This window comes from Eurosta solidaginis, chromosome 3 (genome assembly GCF_040869045.1).
Source record: "Eurosta solidaginis isolate ZX-2024a chromosome 3, ASM4086904v1, whole genome shotgun sequence".
NCBI classification, from domain to species: domain Eukaryota; kingdom Metazoa; phylum Arthropoda; class Insecta; order Diptera; family Tephritidae; genus Eurosta; species Eurosta solidaginis.
Genome location: NC_090321.1, coordinates 209683183 through 209701058, shown reverse-complemented (window position 1 = coordinate 209701058; position 17876 = coordinate 209683183). Strand labels below are relative to the sequence as shown.

Sequence of the window (17876 nt, the reverse complement as noted above, 5' to 3'; positions counted from 1 at the left end):
CAATACCAATCTATTCTTGGTTCAGATAAGCTCTTGTACCAAATTTGGTGAAGATATCTCAATATTTACTCAAGTTATCGTGCTAATATCTATCTCGATTCCTTTATACCTGTAGAACCAACCGTTATCCAATCAAAGTTATAATACCCTGTATACAAGTACAGCTGGGTATAAAAATTGAGTGTTGCTTCGGCCGGTACTTGAACCCAGGACGTTGGGTGGGGAAGACGGATCACACTACCACCACACCACTGCGGTTTTGCTGTTCTCATCTGCAATTACGAAATACAAGGAGCAACAGCATTGACTCCAAAATTATTATTGATATTACTCCGAAAAGTGTTTACACTGCACAAAATTTTGTGTATGTACAAATGGTTAATTTTTGATTTTTTTTCTTAACTCTCAAACTTTTATCCTGGAACTCAAGATTAGACTTTAAAATACCGTTTTTATAAAAAAAAAATATTGAAATTAAAAATTATACAATTGGTTAAAATACTATAACCCTGGGTTAAAAAAAAATTTAAAAAAGGTGTTGGCCAGTTTTTTTAACTTTCAAAAGGTATGAACAAATTTTGGAACACAGATTACACAGATAAAAAAGAAATTTTAAATGAAATCGAAATTATGCAAATGGTCGTAGCGAGTCGAATTAATTATTTAAGAAAAATGGAGAGCCCTATACCGATCCGAAATGACTGGGATCATATGTTCCATTATCGTTGACCCATATCTCTTGGAATGAGTTGGCGACTTAATAATTTTTTTACATAGATGTGTCTAACAATTTTTTGCAAGTTTTAATATTGCATATCAAATGTACACAACCTCGTATAATACAAAAACTAACACTTTTTGACGAGAAAAGAGATTAAGTCTTCATTCGTTCCCATATGGTATAAATGGGTAAAATTAGTATCTTCATAGGACGTACTCAAAACAAAACGGAACAGTTCAACGCATACCAAGAGATCAAAACTGGCAATAGTCGCATACTCTTTTGCGCCTCATCCCGGACTCATCCTAGACTAAGCGCATTTTTGCAGGGTATTTATTTATGTACACACATATACATTCATACATATGTAAAAATCATATATGAAACCTATGTATTTGTGAAAATTTGGTTAAATTTGAAATGAAAACACTTATCTCGAATTATGTACTCTGTATCTCTTTGCATACAATTTTGTGTAGTGCTGCAATTATTTTTTGAGTTTAATTGTTAGTGTAATGTATGTTCACTTTATGAAGCGCTTACTTTGTAAGAATTTTGTTGAAGCAAGATTTGCCTTCAAGAAAAAGATATTCTTGGACAAAGTCGAAACCCGAATAGGTAATTGATTTTGCTCTAGCTTCATAGTTATGTAGAATATACAGATGTACATATCTACATACATACTTATAAGACAAAGTCACAGCGCCAGCGCTAGGGCCACCCTTAACTTCCCCTCAGTCATTTTCGACACAACCCCACTGCTGCTTCGTTGTTCCATTTCGTTGCGTTATTTCATTCCAGTTTCTGCTCAGTCAAACTGCCTGTGTTTCGCCTTTAACCGAGCCAACTTCTCTCCCAAAGAGCCAGAGTATTTCAACTTTTCTGTGGTTTTTTGTTGTTTTATTATATTATTACTAGGTCGACTGCGACAGAGGCAGTGATTACGATGTCAACAGCGACAGCGACTGCTTTCGAATTCGCTTATCGTATGGCTCGTAGTTGGCTACCGTTGTTGTTGTTCGTTTGCTGTTGAATGGTGTTAGCGCTTGTAGATATAAATGTGCATACTTGTAGATTGTTTTTATACTCAGCGTGCTTTGCACACAGAGTATATTAACTTTGATTGGATAACGGTTGGTTGTACATATATAAAGGAATCGAGATAGATATAGACTTCCATATATCAAAATCATCAGTATCGAGAAAAATTTGAGTGAGCCATGTCTGTCCGTCTGTCCGTTAACACGATAACTTGAGAACTTGATAAATATTGAGATATCTTCATCAAATTTGGTACACGAGCTTATCTGGATACAGAATAGATTGGTATTGAAAATGAGCGAAATCGGATGATAACCACGCCCACTTTTTATTTATAGGTATAACATTTTTGAAAACAAAAACGCAACAAAATTCGGCAGAGGTTGGCCTTTACTATACGGAATGCTTTGAGGAGAAATTAACGAAATCGGTTACGGACCACGCCCACTTTTATATAAAAGATTTTTAAAAGGGTCGTGGACGAATAAAATAAGCTATATCTTTGTAAAAAAGAGCGTTATATAAATGGTATTTCATTTCCCTAGTCGATTTATAATAATACATAGGAAAAACTTCAAATTTTAAAATATGGGCGTGGCACCGCCACTTTTATGACTAAGCAATTTTCTATGTTTCGGGAGCCATAACTCGAAGAAAAATTAACGGATCGCAATAACATTGGGTACACAAATTTTTCCCATAGCAGGAAATATTTTTAGAAAAAATGGGCGAGATCGTTTAAAGACCACGCCCACTTTTATATAAAATATTTTTAAAAGGGTCGTAGACGAAAATAATAAGCTATAACTTAGCGAAAAAGAGATTTATATCAATAGAATTTTTCTAAATTGAATTATAACATTAAATTAGAAAACACTAAAGTTTTTGAAAATGGGTGTGGCATTGCCCCTTTTATGATTAACCAATTTTCTATGTCTCGGGAGCCATAACTCGAAGAAAAATTAACGGATCGTAATAAAATTTGGTATACAAATTTTCCTAATAGCAGAAAATATTTCTAGTAAAAATGGACGGGATCGGTTAAAGACCACGGCAACTTAGATATAAAACAAGTTTAAAAGGGTCGAAGACTAGAATAATAAGCTATAACTTAGCAAAAAATAGTTTTGAATCAATGATATTTCACTTATCAAGTTTTATTGTAAACGGGCGGTGCCACGTGTTATGTAGAAAAGTAATTTATCTGCAATGAAATAAACAATTGAAGCTCACGCTGAGTATATAATGTTCGGTTACACCCGAACTTAGACACCTTTACTTGTTTAGTTTGTATCAGTCTGGTTTTAGTACTGAGATTGTCACTCAGTTTTTCGGTTTGTTTATGTACTTCGAAAAGGGCAAACCCGTATTTTGACATTGGCTAAGGGACTACGAGCCATTACACTGGGCTTGGGGCAAAACTTTGTTATAACTACGAATATTTGTACATTTTGTCTGCTTTTCAGTGTGCTTTCACTTGAAAGTTGTTTTGCCAGCGTACCAAAAGTCTTGTCCCTTCACTTAAATGTAGGTACCTATGCATATATACATATATACCTTCCTACAGCCTATCACTCATTGGCATTTTCTTTATTTGACCTCAAGCTGCCTGCAATAAACTTTTTGACTTTTCTTTCAATGTCAGTTTATTTTGTTTTTTTTCGCCTTAATATTTTTATTTTTTTTTTGCAATTCATCTTGAGTTCTTACTTTGTTCGTGCTATGTTCAACCTTCCTTCCGGTTAACTTCGTATGTTTATGAAATGTGTTCGTATCAACTTTCTTTTAACATGTTACTGAATTTTAGTATGTGCCTACGCATTTTGTTTAAAATATTTTTTGCACTTAACTTGAAGTGAATTTAAAATGAAGTCAACCAGCAGATCCTTACATCAGTTATCCTTACAATTTCAATTTAGTTCCGTTTTAATTTGTTCTTGAAATCTTTTCGTGGCCTCGTGTACAAGATGTTAACACAGAATTCATTAAAGTTTTTCTATGAGATGATGATGGATGTTGTTACCTTGGAGCGATATACCACCGAGGATATTTAGTCAGTTTCTCTTCCAATTTTTGCTGTGCTGCCTTTTCATATCTTTTATAAATTTATTATATAGTAGGATGTACATTAGGCCGGGTCGATTTGTGGGGAGGCAAAAAAATCGCCCATTGCTCTGTGAAAACATATTCTAGGGATCAAAATAAGAAACTTTGCCGAAGGAACCATACCTCTAAAACGAATTCTGATGTCCCCCCCTTTGGGTCGTAGGGGCAAATTTTGAAAAATCCCACCTTGAAATGCCTATGTTTTTTCTTTTTGGAGTTTATTTTTCTTTTTAGAAATTTATTTAGTCAGAACATATGTAAATGAAAATGTGAATTTAACTTAGTAATAGAAAAGAAATTAAAAAAAAATTATTAGAAATTAGCGTTTTTACAACCCTCTTGGTTTTAGGGCATCACTGTGATGCATTTGCATGTCGCAAACATAGTTGTGTGGGTTTTTTATTCAACCGTTTTAAAAAATGAAGGTTTCACTGTGACACAATTGCAGATCGTAAAATTGCTTGTGTTGTTTTTTTAAGCCACCACAAGACACAGCAGGTAGAATTGAAATTGCCCCTACCCAAAAGTTCGACCCAAAGGGGGGGAGGACATCAGAATTCGTTTTAGAGGTATGGTCCTTCGGCAAAGTTTTTTATTTTGATCCCTAGAATACGATTTTCACAGAGCAATGAGCGATTTTTAAATCGACCCGCCCTAATGTACATTGGGCTGGGACGAAAAAATTTGCGAAAGAAAGCCACTACATTCAAAGCTTATGTCTAGAGTGTCTCGGAAAAAACATTGTACCCTTTCAAATACAGCCGATGTTTTGTTGTAACTTGCTTATTTAACATCCGATTTCGAAAACTTATATGCCATTTGTTGTTTTTGAGAAGCTCTATAATTCCTTCCTTCTCCTCGTTGTTGTAGCTCTGGTTTCCGAGAAAAAAAGTTCTCCAGAAGATTTATGGTATGTAATGATGAGCTGTATTATTCAGATATGACAATAGCGCAGGGAGTAAGAATCCAAAGGTTTCGCCGGTTAGGTCATGTTATGCGAATGAACAAAGACGCTCCGACCGAGAAAGTATTTCAGTCGACACCGCAGTTTGAAAGCAGACGAAGGGGGAGACCTCCACTGAAGTGGAAGAGGCAGGTGGAGGAAGACTTGACCTCCCTTGGTGCTCCCAATTAGCGTCAGTTATCGCGAAATAGGGATAGCTGGCGTCACTTGTTACGAAACAGCCCAAACCGCTTAGGCGGTTAAGCGTCAATTAATGATTAATGATGATGTCCTTGTTGTAGCCCTTTAATTATGCTTCACGTTTCACCTAACTATTTGAAAACAATTGCAGAGCTCTAAACGACAATAGAAGGATTTATATAGCTTCTCAACACCAAAAAAATTATATTTGAGTTTTAAAAATCGAATGTGAAATAACCAAACTGCTGAAAACCTATTTAGATTGGATTTGTCAAGATCAAAAAAAAAAAAAAATCAAAATTCTGTTACCCAAATAGGAAAACATAAGCATAAGCTTAAAATTTTTGGACGACATTTTCCGACGTTCCTATTTGGTATAAGGACCCGCCCTAACATGCTTATACTCAGCTGAGAAGAGCTCACAGAGTATATTAATTTTGTTCGCATAACGGTATCCCGTAACGGCATAAACTAATCGAGATAGATTTAGACTTCTATATATCAAATTGATCTGGGCGAAAAAAGAAATTCATTTAGCCATGTCCGTCCGTCTGTCCGTTAACACGATAACTTGAGTAAATTTTGAGGTGTCTTAATGAAATTGGCATGCAAGTTCTTGCGCACTCATTTCAGATCGCTATTTAAAATGAACGAAATCGGACTATAACCACACCCACTTTTTCGATATCGAAGATTTCGAAAAACCGAAAAAGTGCGATAATTCATTACCAAAAGACGGATAAAGCGATGAAACTTGGTAGGTGTGTTGACGTTATGACGCAGAATAGAAAATTAGTAAAATTTTGGACAAGGGCGTGGCACCGCCCACTTTTAAAAGTAGGTAATTTAAAACTTTTCCAATATCTTTACAGTATATAAGTAAATTATGTCAACATTCAACTCCAGTAATGAAATGGTGCAATAAAATACAAAAATAAAAGAAAATTTCACAATGGGCGTGACTCCGCTCTTTTTCATTTAATTTGTCTAGAATACTTTTAATGCCATAATTCGAACAAAAATTTACCAATCCTTGCGTAATTTGTTAGGGGCATAGCTTCTATGACAACAACTGTTTTCTGCGAAAATGGGCGAAATCGGTTGAAGCCACGCCCAGTTTTTATACACAGTCGACCGTCTGTCCTTCAGCTCGGCCGTTAACACGATAACTTGAGGAAAAATCGATATATCTTTACTAAAATTAGTTCACGTATTTATCTGAACTCACTTTATCTTGGTAAAAAAAATGGCCGAAATACGACTATGACCACGCCCACCTTTTCGATATCAAAAATTACGAAAAATGAAAAAAATTCCATAATTCTATACCAAATATGAAAAAAGGGATGAAACATGGTAACTGGATTGGTTTATTGACGTAAAATATAACTTTGGAAAAAACTTTTTAAAATGGGTGTGACACCTGCCATATTAAGTAGAAGAAAATGAAAAAGTTCTGCAGGGCGAAATCAAAAGCCCTTAGAATCTTGGCAGGAATACTGTTTGTGGTATTACATATACAAATAAATTAGCGGTACCCGACCCATTGGTCCACATTTTGGCCGATATCTCGAAAACGCCTTCACATATAAACTAGAGTTGTCACGAATATTCGGCAACTATTCGGTATTCGGCCGAATACCGAATATCAAATCATGTAAAAAAGACACGTTATATTACTCAAAATTATGTATTTATTTCCAAATTGCAACACTTTAGTATTGAAAATTCATCAGTGGTAAGTTATGATGGATAAAAACAAGCTTTTCAACATTTTTGGGTAGCAAACGATTACGCTTTTCATCGCAAATGTTACCAGCCTCAGAAAATAACCTCTCACTATACACGCTACTTCCAGGAGAAGAAAGATAAACTTTAGCAAATTTCGAAAGGTTTGGGTATTATTTTTCGTTTACTAACCACCATTTGTAAGGATCGGCTTCCGATATAGGCGAATAAAAATCCAACTCGTTTGCGACAGCATTCTTCTCCATGTCCTCCTCATCATTAGCATTTCGCATATTATCTGTAGCGACTTTCTCAAAGCAGTTCCAGAAACTGTCGTGTATTTCAGTAGTCCTATCATTTTCATTCAAGTTTCTTTTCTTATGAACTGGAGAAGAATCGTCATCGGTACTACTAGATTCATCACAACTAAGATTCATCATAACTAACTCGTGCCGAATATTCGGCGCTTCGGCTGACAGCGTTGCCGAATATTAGGTATTCGGTATTCGGCCAATTCACTATTCGTGGCATCTCTAATATAAACCTAAGGCCCACTCCCTTTTAAAATACTCTTTAATACCTTCCATTTGATACTCATGTCATACAAACACATTCCAGGGTTACCTTAGGTTCACTTTCCTACATGGTGATTTTCCCTTATTTTGTTTCCAAAGCTCTCAGCTGAGTATGTAATGTTCGGTTACACCCGAACTTAGCTTTCCTTACTTGTATCTTTTACCGTTCCTTACCACTCCTCTCTCTCTCATTCTTTCCGTTCCTCTCTCTTCTTAATTTTTTGCCCCGCCTTCTCCGTTCTTTTCTTCGACTATCCCATCTAACCATCATACTTTTGTTTTCCATGGCTTCTAGCTTTCCCTTCTTTCTGTCTTTCCTTTTCTCCCTTTCGTTTATCACACTTGTTCTCTTTCTGCCTTCTATCTGTCTCTAACTTTATGTTTCTTTTCCCTTCGTTCCCACTTTCTTTCAGCTTTCTCTTCTGTTGTTGTAGTGATAAGGAGACTCCCCGAAGGTTTTGAGGAGAGTAATCGATCTTAATGGTCCTTTGCCGGGTATAGATCCGGTACGTTCCGGTCTCAAGCACCAGTAAGCTAGTTGCCCAACCATCTCGGGAACGATTTAGTATTACCATATGGAGCCTTCTAGGCCATCCCGGCTCCCACCCTCTAGATCCATGATGAACCTGTGGTCGCCATAGCCTCGTCTGCTAAAGAAACAGGATTCGCCACGGATATGTGATGTTGGCAGTTGGACTGGAGAAGCTATCAATTGTGCTAGCAACCCCTTGAGTCAGTTTGGTATTTTAGTAGCCTCTTACGACAGGCATACTTGCCGCGGGTATATTCTAAGTCTCCCAACCCGTTGGGGATTTCAGCTTTCTCTTCATCTTAATCGCCGCCCTTCATTTTCTTCCTGGTTTCTGTTTAAACTTTTTAATTATCTTGTATTCTTCTTGTTCTTCCATGTCTTCCTGTTTATTTCCGTAATTTACTTTTTTCTTATTCCATTACATCCCTCTTTTTATCCTTCTTAGCTGTAATTTTTTTCTTCTCAGCCTTCTTTGCCACTCTTTTCTTTTCCCTTCTTTCACTCCTACCTTTCGGTGTTACCCACCCCTCTTTCTCTTTTCCCTCTATCCTTTCCGTCATGTCTTCCTTTCCCCCTGTACATTCCTTTCACTTTGCTTTTTTCTAACTTTCTTTTTTCCCTTCTCACCTTTATCATTTTCTCTTCCTACCTAGCTGTCTCATCTCTCCCAAACCTTGTTCCTCCTTCTCTTCCCCTCTCACTGATCTGCCCTCATCACTAGGCCAATTATTGCCTACTTGAAATATTTTCGAAGAGGTTCCCAGTTACCATTTTTCTGAGAAAGGCATGGCAACGCCCACTGTGCCATAATATTTTTCAAAGGTTTCCTCTCTTCTTCCTTTACCCTCAAAACCACAATGTTAAAACTAGCAGTTATTTTTAAGAAAATGTTTGATCATAACTGTTTATTCTCCTCAAGATACACACATTCCTGAATTCCACTTTTTCAAACGCATTTTCTAACAAATTCTTTATTTTGTTCTTCTATTTTCAGAATATTTTTTCGATTTGAAACATTTCAGCACCTTGTGAACGACTGCGCGCGTGTGTGTGTAACAACGCGTAACAATGTCACCAGTGCCTGGAGCCACGTCAGCAGTGGCCACCGTACCAACACCATCAACCGCGACAGTAACAATGGCAACAACAATATTTACGTCATCTGCGACAAATCGCAATCCCACAATGTCCTCACAGCAGCGAAGCTTTTCACCTTCGCACTCTCAGCTTGGCAATGGCAATGGCAATGGAAATGTCAGTATGGCCGCCAACAAAAATATGCATAATTTTAATAATAACAATAGCATCAAAAGCACAAATTGTAACACTAACAACAACAACAACAATAATACTGGAAAAAGTGAACAAAATTATGCTAACAGCAATAACAACAATAAGGTGGCATATCAACAAAGGAATGGTGGGGGTATAAGCTTGGAGCGGTTGGATAGTATGCAGCAAATGAAGCAACAGCAGCACCAACAGCAACAGCAGCAACAACATCAACAGCAGCAACAACATCAACAGCAGCAACAACAACAACAGCAAATAAACAAAAATTCCAACAATGTCATGATGAAGGCTAAAACAAATGAAATGCAAAAGCAAACAATAGTAGCAAAATCGTCCTTCAACCATGCCACTACCATAACAACAAACATGAATACCGTTAATGGTGCAACTGCCAAAAGCGCGAACAACAAGACATTTTCTACGCCTGTTGGCACTTCATCACCATTGTCGTCGTCGTCGTCTGCGCAAACTAATTGCAGTACTAAATCACTGACGACAACAACTACATCTTACACTGCTACAACAACAGGCGCTTCGAAAGCTGTGGATCCAGTGGCCTCGCCAACCATTAAATGTAATGGCGTCACTTCAACACCAGCAGCAGCAGTCGTAACAAATGCACAAACAACAATAAATTCTACTATAAATCAAAATGATATGAAAATAAAAGAGGAATGCGATCCACAAATGATCGGCAAGGCTGAGAAGTTATCTACAATTACAGCAAAAACACTAGCAGCAACAACGACACCAACAACAGCAATAATATCGACAAAAAAGGCACCAACAACAACAATAATATCGACAACAACTGCAATAGCAACAACTTCAACAGCATCAACTACAACACAAAAAGCATCAACAAATGTTAACCAAAAAGCAACGCCTTCTACGACGACCCCATCAAATCGCAAGGACTCAATTGCTGCGACGCCGACAGAAGTGAAAAAAAGCAAAAATGTTGCTGGCTCATCACATACAACCACCGATGATGCGTCGGTGGATAATCTGATTATGGATAAGCCTCGTAAAGTACTGTTGAGCGTCATGAATTCACATATAATTTGTCACTTGTGCAATGGTTACCTCATCGATGCCACAACCATTGTCGAGTGTCTACATTCGTGTAAGTAGTAGCTACTGTTGTTGGTTTTAATGAAGATTTATTAAGAACTATAATATCTACTTGAAAGGTTGTGAAAAATTGTCTATTTTAGTTGCAAATAGGAACAACGATCTTATGGAGCCTTTTTGCAATATTCCGAATATGACTTTTTCCTGGCAGGATTTGATTAATTACCTAATTACCTTTTTAGTGCTCATTACGCAAATTGCTTTGACACCCGAACTTAGAAGTATCTGAAAGATAATTTTGATATTAAAAGATATTCAAACTCGAATTCACTAATCTATATCGATTTCTTAGGGGAATATGATGCTATATCGGCTACCGTTTGAAAACGCCCATTTTAAGAATGTGGTTTTTGACACAAATTCTGAAATAGGATGTTTTGGAAGCATATTCTTGGATAGGTCGTTTTCGAACTTGCAGTTGAAATGTAGTTAAATAGTTTGATAGAAGGTTGGGCTCGGTTGGGTTGCGAGGGTGTGCACACACTTCCACTCGGATAAATTTTTGGCCATTGGAAAACCCAGGACAGGGAACTTTCGTCCAACCAGATATTTCTAAATTAATACAAGCAAAATATCTTAAATTTAAGTAGGAATCGAAAATCCATATTTTTAGCTCCATAAAACTATCAAAAATATGTGCGATGAGAAATCGGAGTCTGTCGTTTAATGCTGGACATCGACAAAGCAGGTGATGAACCACCTCCCTTTAGGTTAGATTGGGTAAGGATAGAATAGGAAGAATATCACATACTTCCACCCGGAGACAAATGTATCCATTATGAGTAATCTCAGCGAGTACCGGGTGTCGGCACATTCGTCCAATCAGATTACTTCCTAGTGGTCCACAACGAACCACTTTCTTTCTCCGATGACCTTTAGTAGGAGTAAAAAATCCAGCTCTCAAACCTCTGCTAGACTATGGGAAAACTGTGTGCTCAGAAATCTGAGTCGTTCTGTTTGCAGTCCTGAATACCGGTAGAGAAAGTGATGAAGCGACTCTTCTTCCTCTTCATCCTGACAGCTTTTGCAGAGAGCGCTTGTTTGTATACCTCACCGTTGAATTCCAATGCCTTCAAGGCGGCCTGAATGTCGACATGGTTTACATTAGTGTCTGAGACTGTACTATACTGAAGCAGTCTGGCTGCTCTCTCTATGACAAAGACCTCCGCCTAGAAGACACTGCGTGAGTCAGGAAGTCGGTACGATTGATTTACCTGCTCACGCATATGGATGCCCGTCTATCGCAGGAGGTGACTAAATCCACCGCTCTAAAGAAAAGGCGACCGTAGTGGTATTGTGGTAGCGTGCTCCGCTTACCATACCGAAAATCCTGGGCTCAAATCCCGTGCAAAGCACATAAACAAATGAGAAAAAAGTTGTCTAAGCGGGGTTGGGGCAGTGATTTGGCAAACACTCCGACAGTATTTCTGCCATGAAAAGCTTCTCAGTGAAAACTCATCTGCCTTAAAAAGGAGCTCGATGCAAACTGGTTAAGATGCTCGGCCTTAATTCTCTTCGGAGGTATTAGCGCCTCTTATTTATTTTTATAAAAGGTTCAACGTGGGCATACCAAATCGTTTTCGAGATGACCGTGTTGTTAGTTAAGTTAATGCTGGATTTCGGTTAGCTTTTCCATTTATGCGTTTATAGTTATCCTATCACAGTCTTAAAAAAATGTCAACAAAATAAGATCTGTCGTTTTTCTTCCACTCCCTGCCCATTCTGATCATATCTTGATACCTGTCCCCCCGGTTGCTATCGGTGCTTCGACCTGTCTTTCTATTCCTTTCCCCATACGTCTCGCTTGTATATTTCACTCCCCATCACCATTTTTCTTTCGTCTTTTAATTTCCCTGTCACATCTTGCTTCATCCCATCCTTTCCATATCCCTATACCATTGGCTCTTCATCTACCTCTACCCATATCGATATTCCTACCTTCACCTTTATCTATATCCACATCTACGTTTACTCCGACCTATGTATATCCCCATCGCAAGTAAACAAATTTAATTTTTTTCATTCTTCTAATTTCAGTCTGCCATAGCTGCCTGATCAAACATTTGCGAATGGAGCAGTACTGCCCACGCTGTGAAATGATGATAAACACGGCCAAGCCAAATATAAAGTGAGTAAAACATAATAAATTTTTTGTTATAGAAGTAAACTAACCTCACTTTTTCAAAAGGATTGAATTAGTTCGATTAGGGAAGATGAGTTACACATGCATATAACTTGACTATATGTTGATTAGGTTTTATTTCGGAAATGTAAGTGTTAAGGAGATATGAGTAATTTGTCAAGTTTCAAAACCTGTGAAAAACAAAAAAAAAAACTTTAAAAGTTCGCACAAAAATTTGAAGCATTGACAGACTTTGGGTGCAATATACAGGCTGATCCAAAATTGCATTACAACTCTTCGCCCCAAGTATTCCTGAGACCAAGACGAACAAAAAATATAAGGTCCCATTTTAGGAGTTTTTGGCATTGTTTGGTCTGAATTATTTTGGAAATATTTTTTGGCTATAAAAAGGGGGAGCTCATGCTTTTCCAATGTGCCATATCTGATTCCTCGAACAAGATGTGATGAGTGACAACCGGCTGAAATTAGAGCTTTGAGCGCCGATTTTTCGAAAAAGTGGCAAAATTCGATCAATCTTTTTTTTCGTTACAATTTGGGCACCCTGTATATAAATTATTTTATTGACATTTATTTTGACATCCAATTTTTAAAATATATATGCTGCTATTTCGGTCTTGAGAATGCCTTTAGTTACTTCTAATGTCTTTTTGAGTCTGATGTCATGAAGGTGATTGAATACGGTTAATTCCGATTCAAATACATCGCTACACCGCAAGCATTCCCATGCTTAGAGCCTTCAAACTGCATACATTTAACTCTCATATTTTTCATTCCGAACTTATACTTTTTTCTTATTCCTTTATATTAAATGTTATTCCACGTCTTGCCTGTTCGGTTGTGTATAAAATGTGCACCGCATTCATCTTGAGAGAAATAAAATATTTCAACACAAAACTACTTGAGCACAAAAACTCACCCTTCTTTCAACGCGCGCAAAAAGAAAAAAAAAAAAATTCGCTTCACATTGCATTGCATCCCTTTCGTAGCAATTTTGGGTGAATGAAATTCGTTTATTGCTGATATGATCTGATTATCAATGTCGGCGTCGATGCTCCTCCAGTAGTGTGGCATGTATGTGACTTGGGTTGAATGGCGTGTGTGTTGTAACGCGGTGGCTGTCTGATGGAACCAACAAAAAAGGAAAGATACGCTGTCAGAGGTCGCGCTGCAGCCAGCACTGCCAAAATATAAAAGCGAAACATAATAATTTTCTAAATTAGAATTGTAAGCTGTTCGCGCAAAAGCATATGAGCTCACCTTGAAGGGATAAGTATATCCTGCTTTCCGGAAACATATTAAAAATTCCAATTAAAAGAATTTCAGTGGATTGTTGATGCTGCATGCTACTTGTTATTTTTTTCAGGGATCGTAAGTTATCGAAAAAAAAAAATTACTAAAAAAACTACTGCTATTTTCTAAGCGAAATAAATACCTCAAAAAATATCAGGGATGCACCTTAACGTTAAGCTAATCGTTTATCAAAAAATTTCCACCGTTTCCGTTGAAACACTTCGAAATATTATCGATAAAGAAATTATCAAGATAAATTGTATCTCGTTTTTAACCGAAACGAAAAGCTTTCGTTAACGTTAAAAACGTTAACGAAAACGTGATACTTTATGTTTGAATTGTGCTGGCAATGCTATAGCCATGGTGAAGCCGTAAGGTGGCAACAACGAGCGCACATACACACACAAACTCTATGTAATTTGTTTGTGTAATTCGTTGGTGGTAATGTCAAAAATACTCTGAGAAATGTTCGTACTGTCAAAATTCATGAGAAAAGTTGCAATCAGCTTGGATAATGCTTTCACCTTTAATGACTCCGCCATCATTCAGCTTTGCCAGCATAGTTTGAAATTAATAATCAACATAAACGATTTGATTTCGTTTTGATATGGCAGAAAACGAAACGAAATCATTTCGTTAATTTGACGATCTTAACGTTAATAAACGAAACGAAATGACTTCGTTTCGTTTATTAACGTTGATTATCGTAACGAAATGATATCGTTTCGTTGGTTAAGCATGCCTGAAAAATATTCATTAAAATTGTCAGCGAAATTTGCCAAAACCTGTCAATATTCTTTAGTGGAATTAAGCAACGATGTCGCATTCGATGTCAGTCAGAAATTGCCTTAACGAAATTAGTGCGCATTCGCATTTACCTTAAAATTTTCCATCGCATTCGAAATCCACCTTCGCATCAAAATTCGCATGTGAATTGAAATTTCAGTATACTTTTCGAAGGTTCAAAAAAGTTAAAGTTTCTTAGTAACTTTTTAAACCAGGCGGGCAAAAAAAAGTTTCAGCTTTGGTGCCCAAGGAGGTATTGGTTCTTCGAAGGAGTTATTGGTTCCCAGCTTTTATTTATTTTTCCTCTCAAGCGAGTTTAATTCAAGGAAGAACAGAAAATCAACATCCTTTACCTACCTATGTACCTACTATCGAAAAAACGTGCGCTCATAAACCGACTATTCCATGACTACGTTGAACCTTCCAGGTTTGAACTTTCCAGGTTCTAGATTTGATTAGTTTCCGCATGAAGCTCCTTTGTATACACAAACGTGGAATCGTAATCAATCGTCCCGGATGATCCATGGCAAGTTCGTTTATTATTCGATTTTCCCCATGAGATCGCCCAATGGTGGTCTTACAGGGACCACAGCCTAGTTAACGTCTACGAAACCTTCCCTGACCACCTCATCTGTAATTTTGTACCTTTCGATTTTGCTGCGAACAGGCACCCAGGCAGAGACGTTGATTTGCCGGCGCGGTTGGCTACGTGTCTGTTGTAAGACGCGTCATAGATCGACAAAACAAGCTAGTACTTTGGATGCGGATCAATATCCGGCAAAGGATCAACATCGAAACCACCCCAAAACCTTCGGGAGTGTCGCTATAGCTTCACGAAGAACAAAACTTCTGAAAGTAACTGTTTTATTGCGAGCGTAATAAAACACTTGACAAATATTTTCTTAGCGAAACAAAAACGTTCGAAAAGTAACTGTGTTTTTCCGAGAGAAATGAAAAAGATCGAAAATAACTGTTATTTTCTAAACCAAAAAAATCTAAAAATAATTCATTTTGTGATCAAAATAAAAATTTCTAAAAATAAAAATGAATAAATATATTTTCCGATCAAAATAAAAAACTTTATAAATGACTGTATTTTTGTTTAATGGTGTGTTCAGTTCATACTTATATTTTAAGAATTCATGAGCTTAACACCGGCTTATAATAATTGAATTTCAATTATTATGTTTTCTAAGAGAAACTGAAAAGAAAGAAACAATTACTGGCATATTGCGATGGAACCATTTCGAAAACCGCCAACGTAATCATCATCAGGCAATTTTGTAATGTTATCAAAGGTTTCACCGGGATTCGAACCGTGAATCACATGGTGAAACTGCAAAAGCTTTTAACCACTAGGCCATCCTGCTGGTATTTGTTTTCATGCTTAATTCAGTTTTTCTTATTTCTACACTAACAATACAATTGAGAAATTTTTTGTCTCTATATTAAGCATGAAAACAAATACCAGCAGGATGGCCTAGTGGTTAAAGGCTTTTGCAGTTTCACCATGTGATTCACGGTTCGAATCCCGGTGAAACCTTTGATAACATTACAAAATTGCCTGATGATGATTACGTTGGCGGTTTTAGAAATGGGTCCATTGCAATATGCCAGTAAATGTTTCTTTCTTTTCAGTTTCTCTTAGAAAACATAATAATTGAAATTCAATTATTATAAGCCGGTGTTAAGCTCATGAATTCTTAAAATATTTATAAATAACTGTTATTTTCTTAACGAAAAAAAAAATCAAAAAATTACAAATTTTCTGATAAAAATAAATACATATATTTTCCGATCAAAATAAAAAACTTTATAAATAATTGTTACTTTCTGAGCGAAATAAAAAACTTAAAAATTATCTAAAAAAAAAAGATTTTTATAGTAAAACCCGTAATTTCTGAGAAAAAAAAACAATTATTATTTACTGTTCCAAATAAAAAACTCAAAAAATAACTGTTATCTTTTGAGCGAAAAACAAAATAACAAACAATAAAAGGCGATTATTATGATAAAACTTATAACTGTTTCGATCCCTGTTTTTTTTTAAATGATTTGATTTCAATTCGAAATTTTACGACAGCCATGCCCTTAAGTATTTCTTAGAATCCTGTATTTATTTACTGTCTTAGTTGTGTTATACTCACCCTGTTTGCCATGTGATGTTGTGCTCTACCTTATTGCCGCATGCGGAGCAATAAACACTTGCAATTAATTGACGGGCGGGGTTTCGTTGCGATTTGCCGACGGCATATACATAGAAACTAATAAGAGTGGCAGTGGGCCGTCGTATTATCGACTTCATATGTGTGCATATTGCATTTACGTTGCGAGAACAGCTGTTATTTGCGAGCGAGATACATGAACCGGTAAAGTGGGCTGCATTAACTGTAATGTGCCATTTCTCATTGTATACCTAGCGCGTTCTAGTTCCAATGTGTCTCTAAATAATACACACAAGGCAAGCGAGTATTTCATTCTCATTTGTTTTACGACTTTTTAAAGCGCGAAGAACGAAAACAATACCAAAATAATACCAAAACTGCTTTAATGAGAAACTATATAAATATATACATACATTTATTATCTTTCGATGTGGTTGAAAATGTAGCGAATTTGATGTGAAAGTATGAAATAGTCGACGAAGGTGCGAACAAAGCATAATCGTAAAAACGCTACATAGCCTAGAAAAAAAAATTTGATAAAAAAAGGACAGAAAATTTTGTGTCGTTGAGTTTGTGTACCTTTGTGTGTGCCGCTCTTACTATATTCCCGTTCGCTCTTTTGTATGCTCATTCTGCTATCTGATGGCTTGGCCTGCATGGATGTACATATGTATGTAGGTATGCTGGTATATTGTTTATCAATTTTCATTTTTTTAATCATTTTAAAATGCCTTCGTTTTTTACTTGATTTATTTTTATATTTTATCATTGTTATCATTATCAATTTTATTTTGTTGTTGTAACAACGCTGCTGCTGTCAGTAAGTCGAGTGTGCGCTGAATACAAAATGAAATGTGTGTTGTCGTCATAGGTAATGGAATTCCTAGAGCTAGATATCTATCTCCCTACATAAACATGTATGGATGTAAATATGTAAATGAATAAGCAGCGTCAGTCACTCGTTTTTCTTAAAGCTGCAGACATTGGTGCTTTATCGATAACCTTATAACAGCTGATTCGACCAACCTTATGGGAATCAATGCAATCGATTATTGGTGCCGCTAAGGTCGTAACCGTATCGTAGCCAACCAATTGGTTTTTGGTTTACCGTCGTAACGATAAACAGCTGATTACGTTAGGGATACGACTACAGCGATACGACAAACGGCACCAATGACTCCGCTTTAAAGCTTGAAACACAATGCCCTGACGCCGCGA

General features: G+C 36.7%; 1 protein-coding gene across 1 annotated transcript in view; it reads left to right on the top strand.

Moving 5' to 3' along the window:
* The window catches only part of Psc (Posterior sex combs), a 50253-nt gene that overhangs the window by 14032 nt on the left and 18345 nt on the right, over positions 1 to 17876 (top strand). The window contains exons 2-3 of the mRNA XM_067774974.1: positions 8842 to 10266; positions 12312 to 12402. Coding sequence (XP_067631075.1) covers positions 8916 to 10266; positions 12312 to 12402 — 1442 coding nt within the window. The 5' untranslated portion in view covers positions 8842 to 8915. The remainder of the gene's footprint in view (positions 1 to 8841; positions 10267 to 12311; positions 12403 to 17876) is intronic.